General features: G+C 48.7%; 1 protein-coding gene across 5 annotated transcripts in view; it reads right to left on the reverse strand.

Annotated features, from left to right (window-relative positions):
• Positions 1-2,446: 2,446 nt before the first annotated feature.
• The window catches only part of HK2 (hexokinase 2), an 83,549-nt gene continuing 71,327 nt past the window's right edge, over positions 2,447-14,668 (reverse strand). For 4 of the 5 annotated variants that reach the window (XM_053401478.1, XM_053401476.1, XM_053401475.1 and 1 more), the window contains 11 exons: positions 14,344-14,499; positions 13,735-13,968; positions 12,866-13,170; positions 11,188-11,336; positions 9,959-10,078; positions 9,350-9,445; positions 8,763-8,862; positions 8,282-8,465; positions 7,864-8,019; positions 4,563-4,796; positions 2,447-3,071 (listed from right to left, as the gene is read on the reverse strand). In XM_053401478.1, the coding sequence (XP_053257453.1) occupies positions 2,927-3,071; positions 4,563-4,796; positions 7,864-8,019; positions 8,282-8,465; positions 8,763-8,862; positions 9,350-9,445; positions 9,959-10,078; positions 11,188-11,336; positions 12,866-13,170; positions 13,735-13,968; positions 14,344-14,499 (1,879 nt within the window). In that variant the 3' untranslated portion in view covers positions 2,447-2,926. The remainder of the gene's footprint in view (positions 3,072-4,562; positions 4,797-7,863; positions 8,020-8,281; positions 8,466-8,762; positions 8,863-9,349; positions 9,446-9,958; positions 10,079-11,187; positions 11,337-12,865; positions 13,171-13,734; positions 13,969-14,343; positions 14,500-14,668) is intronic. The other variant, XM_053401479.1, reaches the window with a different exon arrangement.

Below are 14,668 nucleotides of genomic sequence, written 5' to 3' on the forward strand. Positions count from 1 at the left end.
TTTTGCTCTTGTGGCTGATACACAATAGGGATGGGACTGTCACAGCCCCAAGAGGAGCTGTCTCTGAATTAAAAATAGTCTATATAGCAGCTTCCACCAGCCTGCTGGAAAAACTCTCCAGAGGCTGCCTTGAAGGAGATTCTGCTCCTTGCTGAAACTCTCATGGTGGAGCCAAACAGCTGGTAGGTGCAGAGTGCAGGAGACCCTTTGCACAGCTAAGGAAAATTATGGTAGGCCAAATCGATAGAGAAGACTATTGATGGCTGCTAGTCTTAAGAGCTAGCCAGGACCTCCTGAGTGCAGCTACTGTGGGCTTCCCAGAGGCTGACCACTGTTGGGAACAGGACACTGGGCCAGGTGGAACCACGACTGCTCTGAACCGTCAGGATTGTTTTTATGTTCTCAAAATCCGGCCAAGTGATTTAGGGATCTTTGCATTTCACCTCATGGAACTGTGGCAGAGAGTCTGGACCCAAATTGTCACACAAAACATAATTTTATTGCTACGGTTTTCCCTTTTCATAAAACAATCACCATCAAATAAAAATCTGCTGTTCACCAAAGAAAGTTCACTACTAGTGAAATACATTTTTTTCAAGAGGAGGTACAATCCAGCAACCACGTAATATTCAAGTTAAAAAAATATACATTATGATCAATTTCTCCATTATACAATAGATCAAAGACTTGCGTTTCAATTCTTTCAGCAGGAAGGGATAACTATTTCCAGTAAAACGTAAAGCTGTTTGGTATTGCATTGGTCAATTCTTTTTCTTTTATTACAAAAATACTCTTGATGTATCTTGATGTTGGGACATTCCTCAGATTCCCAGCCTGCCATTTCTACCCAGAGGTTATTTTCAGAATTTTCATCTTCATTGCAACTTTGAAACTTTTATAAAATATGCAAACATTTAACATTTAAAAAAAAGAGGAGAAAGTAATGTGCTTTTCATCTGCCTCAGGATCTCACCAGTGGAGATGCTCTTTTGGTACTAGTTATTCCAAACCATATAAATATATAGATACAGATATAAAGATAAAAAAATAGAGGGGAAAATCTATCTTCAAACTCACAGCCTCACAAAGGATTTCTTGTGTACATCACAGGCAGGCATTGTCTTGCATTAAATAGATACCAAAAATATTCTTTTCTTTATTGTAGTACAAACACACTGCTTGGCGGTTTCTCCCAGAGTAGCAATTTCCCACTAGCAAACCATCTATTTCCTCCTTTCAGTAACAAACAAACTGGTGAAGTCAATAAGAAGGGCTCAGGGATGGCCTTTGCCAGTTAAAATGAGAATCCAAAAAAAGTTTGGAGCACATTCTACATTCAACCATTCATTTCCCACTGTATCTCTCGTGGCCTCAGGGCTAAACTTGGCCACTAGTGGATTTATGGCATGCTTAAGAGATGCAGAACGTTGCCCTTCCCAAACAGGTTAAGCCCTTACCCTGCTCCACCAACGCTAACCGAGTAGCAGCCCAAGTTTGCACCACAGCTGCACAGCCTCGATTCATTGCAGCAAACCCATGTGCCTCTGAAAGGAACAGAGGCTCCAGAAAACGTGTTTGAAGGACTGAGCCCAAAGAGAAAGAGAGAGAGAGAGATTGAAGTTCCAGTAGTGGTGATGAGAACGTGGCCTTCTGCTAACGGATAGGCTTCACATTTTCATATTCCTCTGATCAGCCCTGAACTGTCTCAAGTATTCTCCTCCTATTTTTTTCCTCCCTGTCTTGATCCACTGCTCCTGCCCACCCCTCCTCCCACCAACCCCACCCTCGGAAACATTTTTGCTTGTCAGAACCCACAAAATGCTCTTCAGCCCTGCACTCCTGCCAACACTATTTTTCACACAAGAACCCCTGCTTCCCCCCCCAGCCCCCGACTATATACAGAAAGAGAGGTACAGCTCGCAAGACATTTGTTCCAAAGTGTCGAGCCAGTTGTGAGGTAAGGTGAAGGTGCTATTTTCACAGACAAAATATAATAAGTTATTCCCCAAACCCAGGTAAAAAGATAGTGCAATGCAAAACTTTGAGGGAGGGGGGTAAACAAGCTTCTGTTTGGCGACTGCTCTATTTACAGGAGTAGCAGCAGAAAGCAGGGACAATGCAATCCCAGTCACCAAATCCCCAGATGTGCAGGCAAGCCCCTCCACACACGCTCTCCACCAAGCTGCAGTGCCAATGGAGGAAGAGCAGGCTGGAAGACAGGACCACCCCAGGAGCCCTAAAACACTCCCAGGCACATGCTTGCGTCTTCACCTGGAAATGCAATGCAAACAGGCGTTTTTGACAGCAGAATGCTCCCTCCTTCCCCGGACTCAGCACCCTTCCACGGACATTCTACTCTTGAAATGGGTACACCCTGTGCTTTTAAAAATAACACCACTACTAATAACAATGAGATGCCTTCATGGAAACAGCAACACCTTGATCCTTCAAGCCCAATATTCAAGCCAGGTTTGCCCTTCTTTTGTATTCTTCTGCTAGGACTGATCCTGCAGTTAGGAAATAGACACAGACAGAGACCACAGGTTGCAAAGTGGCAAGGCGGATGTCCCGGTTGCCCAGCTTTTTTTTACGGAAGACACAGGTTGTGGAGAGGTTAACAGGTGAGATCTAACACCAACACTGTGTACGCAAGAGAGAGAGAGAGATTTTGGGTTTGAACCAGCAGTGGTGTGAGGGAGACACGCAGACGCCACGGGATGCTTGACTCGATATGTGCTTGTATGGCATGCAGAGGGGCAAAGGGGACACCTTTTGCATGGGGAATGTAGGGCCTTGGGTCACAGGAGTGGCATCTTTGGAGAAGAAGTAAAGCGAGGATCCGGCCAGCGGTGATCAAGGGCTCGAGCGGAGTGAGGGGCAGGCACAGCTGGGGATCCGCTGGGCCCAGCTCTCCTGACCTGGGGGCCTAGTGCTGGCCCGCCTCCCGGATCCTGCACGCCACAGCAGTGATGAGCGCTGCGCCCTTGCCGCTGCCATCTTCCGACTGGAGGAAGGTCACCTCGCACTTAGGAGAGAGCTGCTTCACGGTTTCACGCATGACGGTAGAGAAGCTGCCGGGAAAAGGGAGAGTAGAATAAATTGGGGCCGGGAGGAGAGTTCTTCTGGATCCTGCTCTCACAGTGGCCAGTCACAGAAATAAAGACACAACACGTGTTCAAGATAGGTGTTGAGAAAACGTCCATTGAAACTTTTGAAGAACTATTGAGAAAACTTTACTTTTTAGACTTTTGAGACACCTTCTGTTGAAACCTTTGAATAACCATTGTGAGACTGACCTTTGACGCCTATCTTGAACACACGGCTCAACGTTCTGCGCCACAAGTCTGTTACATTGCATATATGAACTCTAATAGATTTATTTCTACTTTTTGAATGATATCATTATTCTATTACATATGCTCTAACAGTTATTAGCCTACGTGTTGTGTCTTTATTTCTGTGATTGGTTCTCACTGCAACACAGGGGTTTGTTTTTCTCAGTCGCCAAGAAGATGCCTGTGGTAAACCCACAAACAGTATTTGATCACAAGAGCCTCCTTCTCCCCTCCTGTGGCTTCCAGCATCTGGCATTCAGAAGCAGTGCTGTCTCTGGCATAGGAGTCAGCCCTAGGGAACAAGGTTCCTCCCCCCCCCCATAAAATATTTGAGGGGGCCACCCCCCAAAAAAATAGCTGGTGGGCATTGCCATTCAAATGGCATGTGTGTGCCGTGTCTTGTGATTGATTATGCAGGGTGGGGCTTACCTGCCCCCCCACCCAATATTTAATTCAATTTGGCATCTCACGGAGGCAGAGTATAGCCAATGTGTCTGGTAGCTACCAATAGCTCTCTTCTCTATGAATTTGTCTGACCAGCCAGTCAGACACCCCATTGCAGGCAGAGCTTATAGCTAAGCACCTCGCTCCTGTCTTATCCTGGTCCCCCACCCATTCCTCCCTCCCTTTTATATTTTAAGCTGCTTATGGCTTAATTTTCTTTGCCCTACCATTAATAATAAAAGTACCATCAATTCTAATCTTAAGTATTTGCAGACATGGGAAGTAAAGGAGTTTTGATCTTCTCCCCCTGCCCCCCCTTAATTTCATGCAAAACACTGTACAGTTAGACCACATCTTACGCACATTTAACTTGCACAATTTCAACTGTACACAGAGGAAGGAAGGCTGGTTGAAATCATACAAGAGTTTGGAAGTTATTTTTGCTGCAGGTCTGCTTGCAAACAAAAGCAGGGGGCTCAAGCAAGACCACGCTGGGATCAGGAGATGCCAGGAGCTCAGAGCCCAAAACTTTGCACAGAATCAGGTCTCAGGATGGGGTGACTTTGGTGCAGGAATTTTATTGCAAAAAGCATACACTCAACTCTGGGTGAATGGGTTAAAGTCCTAGAACCAGAGAGAGCCTGATTAAAACACACACGCCGCCGCCCCCCCTTCCCAATTCTGTGCAGAAGCAGCAACACTGCAGGTCCAATGCTATCCCTCCGGCCCTCCCAGAGGCACAGTAACCCCAGGCAAGGTCTTGCTGAAAGGAGAGAGACTTACTGAGGATGGAGCTTGTACAGGGTCCCATCCACGCCGACAGTGATTTTCAGGGAGTCTAGCCCACGGTTCTCTCGGATCTTGTCCACCACCGCAGCCATCCCTGCCCCACACAGCTGGGCGGCACGCCGGGCAATCACTGTGCACACTTCTTTCACGATGATGCTGTCATCACAGGTACTCTCTAGTCCAAGATGCTGGAGGATGGAGCGGACCTGGAGGAGGGCGAGGCGGTCGCTGGAGGGGTCAAGAGAGAGAGAGAAAGTTGGGAGGGGCAGAGGCAGGCGCTTCTTGACAGCTACGCCAGGATGGACAGAAGGCGGTCCAGTTGCCAGCTGTAGAGCAGGAAGGGGCACCGCAGTTCCAGGCACCTGAAGCTAGGAGGCGCTGTGCAGAAGCACCAAACCAGGTAAAAACAGAGCCTTTTCTTCCTGGACCACCCAAGACTAGCAGTGGAGCATGCAGGTCCCCCTCTCCCCCTCCGTGCTTAGAGCTGGAGGCTGTCCCAGACCCCGTCTGCATTTTGGAGGTACGTTCAGGAAGAACTTGCACTTTGGTTGGCCAAAACTTGCAGACTTCTGGAGAGTTGCTTCCGAAGGAATACACCATGCAGAATCCTGCTAGCCCCTCATTCAAATATTTCAAATATTTAGTGAGACGCAGCAACAGACCCTGCAATGCTGAGCATGGCAGTCCAGTTCTGCCCATCACATCCCTTCAGAAAAGAGGGCCCTGTGGTGATATCACTATGCTTTGCAGTGCCATAGCATTCACACATTCCTTTTTCTCCAAGGAGCTCAGGGTGGCGTACAGGGTTCACCCCCTCTTCACTTAATCACCACAAGAACCCTGCATGGTAGGTTTGGCTGAGAGTGAGTGACCCAAGATGCAAGGTCACCCATTTAGCTTCATGGCAATTTGAACCCTGGTCTCCAGGTCCCTCGTCCAACATTCCTAGTCCCACTGTATCATCCTGGCTCTTTTTCAGCCTTGCTGCTAATCGAGAGAAAACATCACGAAGACATCCTATCACGTATTTCCTTTGCTAATGTTTGTGGGAAGAGGCTTTGGCCCCGGGGTCAAGGTCTTGCCCAGTTGTGCCCAAAGGGAGATACCACTGGAATTCGAGTGCCAGTGAGAGAATGCTATGCAGTAGGTTCACTAGCCACCAGGTGGCAGCAAATCTCACACCGAGAGCCACATAGGTGGGAAGCTGCAGTCAGTGCAGAATGATGCAGCACAATTGCCGGCAGGAGGGAGACCCTGTCTGCGCAGAACACCTGTGCTCAGAGATCTGCCCTTAATGCTGACTTGCTCCTATGCCAAGTTCAAGGTGTTATTATTAGTATACAAAGCCCTTAGCAACTTGGGATCTGTTAACCTGAGCCTACGTATGCCCTCCTGATCACTTCAGTCTGTGGAACTGGTGCTTCAAAATTCCCCTTCTGCATTTGTAAGGACTGGTCTCTTACCTACACTTTGGGACTCCCTGCCTATGGACATCAGGCAGGTGTCTGCTAAAAACATTTGCGTTAGACAAGCCTGCCCAGATGTTCAGAAAGTTTTAATCTGTTTTCAACTTTTTAAAAGTTTAAATTTATTTTTGTTCATTTTTCTCATTGATAATTTTGCTGTTTTATCTTTTTCACAAACTATTTGGAGGTGTGTGTTTTTAACAATCAAGTATGCATAAATCTTGTGAAATAAATATAAACAAACATATGAACGCTGGTAACGGTGCAGTGTAGATTAGAAAACTGGGCCAAAACAAACAAGATGAATTTTAACAGGAAGAAATGTAAAGTATTGCATTTGGGCAAAAAAAATGAGAGGCACAAATACAAGATGGGTGACACCTGGCTTGAGAGCAGTACATGTGAAAAGGATCTAGGAGTCTTGATTGACCACAAACTTGACATGAGCCAACAGTGTGACGCGGCAGCTAAAAAAGCCAATGCAATTCTGGGCTGTATCAATAGGAGTATAGCATCTAGATCAAGGGAAGTAATAGTGCCGCTGTATTCTGCTCTGGTCAGACCTCACCTGGAGTACTGTGTCCAGTTCTGGGCACCACAGTTCAAGAAGGACACTGACAAACTGGAACGTGTCCAGAGGAGGGCAACCAAAATGGTCAAAGGCCTGGAAACGATGCCTTATGAGGAACGGCTAAGGGAGCTGGGCATGTTTAGCCTGGAGAAGAGGAGGTTAAGGGGTGATATGATAGCCATGTTCAAATATATAAAAGGATGTCACATAGAGGAGGGAGAAAGGTTGTTTTCTGCTGCTCCAGAGAAGCGGACACGGAGCAATGGATCCAAACTACAAGAAAGAAGATTCCACCTAAACATTAGGAAGAACTTCCTGACAGTAAGAGCTGTTGGACAGTGGAATTTGCTGCCAAGGAGTGTGGTGGAGTCTCCTTCTTTGGAGGTCTTTAAGCAGAGGCTTGACAACCATATGTCAGGAGTGCTCTGATGGTGTTTCCTGCTTGGCAGGGGGTTGGACTCGATGGCCCTTGTGGTCTCTTCCAACTCTATGATTCTATGATTCAATGTTTGATTCTCAGGCTACGCCAAAAAGCCATGCAGCCCTGACTGGGCAGCTCTACAATGGCCCCGGCAGACTCCCCAAAGGATCACCTCACACATCGCTTCCTCTTCTGCCTTGCCCTGCCTTGCCCACCCACACTTTGGCCAGGGCTGATGTCCAGCACCCAGATGACTGGGAGTCACTCATAAGTAACCTCTTCCACAGAAAAGTTCCTACAAGAATCAGACCACATTTACACAATACATTTAAAGCGCTATGATACCACTTTAAACAGTCACAACCTCCCACAAAGAATTCTGGACACTGTAGTTTCTTAAGGGTACAGATAAGTGCTAGGAGGCCCCTATTCTCCCAGAACCACAATTCCCAGAGTTCCTTGGGAAGAGGGACTGGTTGTTAAACCACTCCAGGAATTATAGCTTGGGGAGGGGAATAGGGGCCCCCTCACAACTCTCACCCACCGTAACAAACGGCAGCTCCCCAAGCTCTTTTGGGAAAGCCGTAACGGTTTAAAGTGGTATCACAGCGCTTTACACGTATCGTGTGAACGTGGCCTCAGGAGACAAAGGGTTTGCAGGAGTAGAGGTCCTCTAGTCCTGCGACACAGGATGAAATGACCACAACCCCAGCAGACAGCCTGTCCATCCTCTGCTTAAATACCTCCAGAGGGTGGGAGAGGCAATTGGCTCCACTTCCAAACCGCTCTTGCCTTTAGGTTGTTCCTGCCCAGCCCACCATTTTGCCCCCAACCTACCTCTCAATCTGAGACAAGAACTTGGTCTCAAAGATTCCCCTCGTCTTCAGCCGCTCGGAGATCCGCCCACGAAACAACAGGCCTCGCTTGGTGAAATCGATCAGGATGTTTCGGACAATTTCACCCAAGTACATCCCACTGATCATTTTCTCGAACCTAAGACAGTAAAGGGGAAGGGTTTTTTATTTCATTTTTATTTTTTGCTGCGAGGGAAATTCAGTTTAGAAGTAAACATGATCAGCATGGAGAGGCAAGCATCCATGGGAAGATACCCTCCCTCCATAAGAACATCGGGAGGAGCTTAGCCAACAAAGACTTTAGCAAACCTGAAACATCCCTTACAGAGCCCTTGATGGGAGGCTGGTATGTATTAAACACAGAGGAGGAGGAAGAAGAGGAGGGAAAACCTCCCACCCACCTTTGCTTCCCAGGATTGAGAGAGTTTTCATCCACGGCGGCATCAAACTCCGTCCGGAAGTCATCCAAGCAGCCACTGTCGCCAAAGGCCCCCCACTCCATGTTAATGCACATCCGGCCCTCATCCCCGTCCACCAGCTCCACGTTCTTCATCTCCTCCATGTAGCAGGCGTTGCTGCCTGTGCCTGGGAAGCCACAACACAGGTCAGCATCACACACAGGGGGGGGGGGACACCCTGCTGCAAGTGGGCAGGGTAGTAAACAAGGAACAGAGCAGCAACAGCCGAACTTCTGTGGCCTGAGGGCTGCATTCGCCCTCTGCCAGCCGCATGGTGCTCACAAGACAGCTGTGGGCGTTGCCAAAAGCAGGTCTGGCTACTGCACACATGTGTGAACACATACATTCATATTTGTGTATTTCTTATACATTTCTTATGCACACTTATACATTTCATTAAATAAATGAATAAATGAAACCTTACCGACAATGAGCCCAACTTCACAAAAGGGGTCTTCGTATGCACAGGCCATCATGGTGCCCACTGTGTCATTCACCACGGCCACCACATCCAGGTCAAACTCCTGAGAAAGAGGGAGCAAAGGTTTGGCCTCAGGTGCTGAATGAAAGCCAGAATCTTTCTAAAATTCAGCAAGGGGGGCAGGTGACCTCCACCAACACAAAAACAAGGATCAAGTACACAAAATAAACTAGGCATGCAGAGGCCATTCCAACGGCACAGTCCCTGCTTGTTGAGTCAGTACTCCTCTGATCACAACCAATAAATTATTTTATTAGATTTTTAGTGTCTCTGAGACAGAGACTTGCCTTTGCAGAAGCCATGCTGGCTCTGCTTCTGTAGGGCTTGTTCTTCTATATGCCTAGTTATTTTATCCTTAACAATACTTTCCACCAGTTTTCCCAGGGCAGATGTTAAGCTAACCAGCCTGATACTTTCAGGATCTCTTTTTAAAATCAGTGTTACATTGGCTACTTCCCCATCCTCAGGTATGGAGGCTGATCTGAGGCACAAGTTGCATATTTTGTCACACTTGTCTGACAGGAACGCACCTCTCTCCGGTGAATGGCCTCCTTCAGCAGGCTAACCACATCTTCCCCTTCACAACCAGAAGCATTGAAACCTTTGGTCCATTTCAGGAGAATTGCCTTAAGACAAGAAGAAGAAGAGGAAGAGGAGGAGGAGGAAGAAGAAAGAAGTTATGCAAACACAAAATTGTCAAGGGTACAGTGAAGCAAAAGGATGCAATTCAAGAACTGTATCCTGGGATCATTGCAAGGTCAAGCACGCCATGTTTGCACATCAGCTTAGACCATGATTCAGTGCATCCTCTCCATCTTGGTGCCCTCCTGACTGGATTACAGCTTCCATCAACCCAAGCCTGTACGATGCAGGGACCAATGTGACAGTAGTGCAAAACATCTGGGAGGCACCAGATTGAGGAAGGCTGATTTAGCGTGATGTGTGCTAGCAGGAAAACTTTGCCAACATTTAGTTTCCTTTCCCCCACATCTCTGCCAGAGATTGCATTTGATAGCTCCACTGAGCCTAACAAGCCAGCTTTGTTGTAAAACACATTGTCTTGTCCTTTTTGCAGCTGGCTAGCATGTTGTGCTTGCAGGAATGACTTACGGTGGAGGGAGAAGCCAAACGAAGCTCACCTCATCCAGGCTGTTCTGGTGACAAGGGAAAGAGAAGGTGAATCCGAGAGGCAGCGACACGCCTTTCATCCCCATGTACTCCAAGAAGTCAGCAATGCAGTGGACAATGTGATCAAAGAGCTGAAAGGCAGGAGTGCAAAATGGAGTTGGGAGAACATGGCTCAGAGCAGTTGAACGGGGGCTCAGGTGGGTCTTGCTGGCATCCCAAAGTGAGCAGGACTGAGCTGCTCTCTATCCTGGACCAAACTACCATCATCATTTGAAGCCATCTTGCATTTAAAGTTCTTCTGCAAACTACCAACATCATTTAAAGCAATCTTGGGAATGCAGCCGCTAACTTCCTCATCGTGGGATAAGGGCTGCATTCTGGGCAGGGCAGTGGGGGGCTCTTGAGGGAGGTCAGCAGAGGGAACAGGATAAGCCTGTCTCCAGCAATCTGATGCCCTCCAGGTGCTTTTGGACTACAACTCCCATTAGTTGTGCTGTCTGATGGAACTTGTAGTCCAAAACACCCGGAGGACACCAGGTTTGCAAAGGCCAGGATGGCCTCGGTCTCCATAGAGTGCACGCACATCGCTGCACTAAGGCACAGGCTCCAGGGTGTGGCTGAGGCCCTTCTCTGAATAAACCATATTTTATGTCATAGTTAATTCGGCCCGCACAACCCCATTGCAGCAAGGGTTTAGCATGAGGTTCATTGCCCAAAGTGCTCAAGGAAACATTTCAGGCAGAAATGTCTTTTTTTCTTGGTGGAAGAGAAAGACGTTCCAGGGAAAGTGGACCCAGCCTAAGGGACCCAGCCTTTGTCACACTGCAAATCCAATGTAACAAATAATGTCTCGAGGAAATAATAACACATAGATTGCAAGCACTGAGCTTGAATGGTTAGGGTTGTCTGTAAAAACACCATTCAGGGCCTTTACTATCTGAAGAAAAGGGACTCTGCAAAAAGGAGTTCTGATATAACAGCCGCTGAAGGCAGCTCTTTGGCCAGAAAAGGATCCCCATCCCTGGTCTACCAGGTCAGACAGCTGGTCCATCTATCATTGCACCATCTCTTCTGACGGCCATGGGTGTTCCCAGCGGCGTGGAACAAGACCTTGTGGTTGACGGGGACCTTCTGCATGCAAACCAAGAGCTCTCCTGCTCAGCTACAGTTTTCTCTGACCCTCTCAGAAGTCAAAGCCCCCATTTTGATCCCAGTCGCAGTGTTGCACTGAGTTGCTCACCTCATCTCCTGTCCCCTGCATGATGTCCTGAGGGATCGAATAGATCTTGTTGTGCATCTCCACACTTCGCCGCATCCCATTCCGCACGCGCACAAGCAGCACCCGGAAGTTTGTGCCCCCCAGATCCAAGGCCAGGAACTCCCCCTTTTCTGAACCAAAAACAGACACACTCGCCATCAGCACTCCTCTCTCCTCCATCTTCCAAGGACACTTGAACCCAGAGGACTATTTGTGGTCTCTTTAAGTTGGGTGGGATGTGTTAGACCTGCCTTCTAGTATGGGTGTTGAGATAGATACTATCTGCAGGGCACCAGGTTGGCAGAGGCTGCTCTAACTAACCTGGCACAAGTGAAAATTCCTTTCTGACTCCAGAAAGGGCAGTGGAGAAAAGTGAAATGATAGGTTGCAGCGTTTGTGACTTGTTAGTTTAGAGAAAAGGCAAGTAAGAGATGACTTGGTAGAAATTTATAAAATTATGCAAGTGGAGAGAGAAATGGTTTTCGTCTCTCATAACATTAGAACTCGTGGGCTTCTAATGAAGCTGAATGTTGGAAGATTCAGGACAGACAGAAGAAAGTATGTCTTCACACACTGCAGAGTTAAACTATGGAACTCCCTCCCACAGGAGGCTGTGATGGCCACCAACCGGGATGGCTTTAAGAGGATTAGACAACCTCATGGAGGACAAAGCTACTCCTCAGGATTCCCACGTCTTCCCTCTGCAGTTGGAGGCAGAAACTCTTCTGAATATCAGTCGCTAGAAACCACAGGAGGAGAGAGCGCTCTGGGCTTGGATCCTGCTTGCTGACTTCCTATAAGAAGCATCTGGCTGGTCACTCTGAGAACAGGATGCTGGACTGCATGGGTCATCGACCTGATCCAGTGGGCTCTTCTTACGTTCTTAAGAACAAGAGCTTCTAAAGCAAAATGTTATTGCGCTCCAGATTTGCCCCATGCAAAGTCATGTCTCTTATTCCAACAGTTTCACGGGGTCCATAGAAAAAGGATTTGCTGAGGAGGAGAGGGAAGAGGGAGGGAAATAGGTCGACAGAACAGAAAGCTTTCTGACACCAGCAAATTCAGACACAAGACTTAGTAGTGATCAATGCATCCACTTCTAAAGGTGTCTGACAGGGACTTTTTCGAACTCTTGCAAGCAGGATTCCAGCACAATATCCCTTTCCTCTCCTGTGGCTTCCAGCAACTGGTATTCAGAAGCTACCTCCAACTGCAGTGGCAGTGCAGAGCCACTAGCAGCCTTTGATAGCCTTGTCCTCCATGAATCCTCCACTCCTCTTTTTAAAGGAGGCGGTAAATTAATGGCACTCTGGAAAAACAGCATAATTTCCCACCCCATTAAAAGAGGCCAGAATTGCCACCAACACAACCACTGTGCCACATATTGAAACACCCACGGTTAGATGCCATAAGCCAAACGGGGTCAAATATTACTATTAATTACTTTTATTCCTAGATTCCACCTTTCCTCCAAGGAGACCAATGTGGTGCACATAGTTCTCCTGCCCATTTCATCCGCAAAATGGCCCTGTGACTTGCTCATGCCTCAGTGGGGATTTGAAACCGTGTCTCCCAAGTCCTGCTCCAATACAAGTGATGCACACAAGTGGCCAACCGGATTTGGCAAAGGACACTGTCCACTATCTTCAACCCACGTTACCTGTTCCGTCTGGGATGGAGCAGACATAAGAGGGCAGCATCTTCACGGTGGCCTCGTCGTGCGTCTCGTGGCCCAGGCCCCGCTCCATCTCCTCCTTCATCCTCTTCTTTATCTCCAGGAGCTGCTCCCGGCTGAGTCTCAGAGGATCCAAGATCTTCTGGCGCGCTTTGTGTTGGGCTGCCAGCCGGTAAGCCACCGCAGTGACCATGGCCGCGCCTTTCCCGCTCCCGTCCTCTGAGCGGATGAATCGGATGTCGCAATCGGGCAGGAAGCGGCGCACCATCTTCTGAAGGCGGCGGGCAAAGCTGTGCAAGGCAAGGGGAGAGAACAGGACCATTACAAACACATCCATGGCACATCCAGAAATCACTGGTGTTGACAGACAGGGAAAGCATCATCTGGAGGACCATGGATTCCGTCCCCGAAGGATGAACTCCCTGAGCACAGACAGCGAAGACCCCAGTTGAAGGAGCATCTTGATAAGCTGGGGGTGTGAAGAGGACGGGGGCCAAGGTGATCAAGGGTGTGGAAACAGAGGCAGATTTAGGGCAGTGAGACCAGTTCCCCAGCACTGGGTGCCAAGTTGAGGGGGGTGCCACAGGGTGCAGCAACTATCACTTTGCGCACATGCAGAATGAAAGGTGAGAGGTGGGGGCAGCTGGATATTGGCCTTGCTCAGGGTGCTGCTGAAATCTGAAAGACCAAAAGTCTGCCCCTGCTGCAAACCAAGCACTTTACGAGGAATGTTTGAGGGAGCATTCTGGGATAGCATCCCCTTCTAGGACTGGCACGCAAGGGACTTGCTTTCGAATAACCCCAAATGGCCCACACCCCATTGCTATGAAGGCTGCTTTGCTTGCTCCACTTACTGAGGATGCTTCTTGTACACCGTCCCGTCCACTCCAACTGTGGAGCGCAGGCGCTCAACACGCTTGTTCTCCTTGATGCGCCGGAGCACAGCCACCAGGGCAGCGCCACAGAGGTTGGCCGAGCGCGTGGAGACAATCTCGCAGATGCGCTGGGTGGCGACACAGTCTTCGTGGGAGGGTTCCAGGCCCAGCTTGGTGAGGATCTCCTGGGCTTTCAGGAGGCCTTCCTTCTCCCTGCAAATCCAGGATGGCAAGCAAAGGGGGTCTGTAAGAGGCAGCTGTTCCTACACGGCAGAGGGGGGTGCTTTGGGGTCGTGGGGAGTCAAAGGTCCTTTACTATTTCTGAAACAGGCTCCCTGTCCCCAGCATCCCAGGGCCACCCAGTCAGCGTGAAAGGGGAGCTTTTCAGCCACTGAGACGCCTGTCTCAGCCCTTGAGCTGACTGCAGTCGATCAGAGAAAAAGGAGGTTAGTCGGCCACTGAGGATGGGCTCCTAGGATCCCTCCGGAGAAGGCACATGGGGAAAACACCAAGGAGGATTTGTTCTGGCTATTCCAAAGCTACAGATTTAGGAGCACAGAAAACACAAGGCAAGGCCCACTCACTCACTTTTCAATTGCAGAGACGTATCTGGTCTCAAAGTGTCCTGTCGTCAATAAGTCCGAGGTGAGTCTCCCATCGAAGAGGAGGTCTTCCTTGGCCATCTTCACCAGGATGAGCCTGACCAGCTCACCCATGTACATCCCGCTGATCATCTTCTCGAACCTGTGACACACCCCAAGGTGAGAGAGCGAGAGACTGAGTTTGGGCAGCAGCAGAAACTGAAGCTCCAACACACCATAAACTTGAAAAGGAGTTTGATGGATAGTTTGGGTTGCATATGACTCCATCATGTGTAGGGCAGGAGCTCAGCCCTCAAAGGTGACAGAGGGAG

The sequence above is a fragment of the Podarcis raffonei genome, chromosome 8 (assembly GCF_027172205.1).
Source record: "Podarcis raffonei isolate rPodRaf1 chromosome 8, rPodRaf1.pri, whole genome shotgun sequence".
NCBI classification, from domain to species: domain Eukaryota; kingdom Metazoa; phylum Chordata; class Lepidosauria; order Squamata; family Lacertidae; genus Podarcis; species Podarcis raffonei.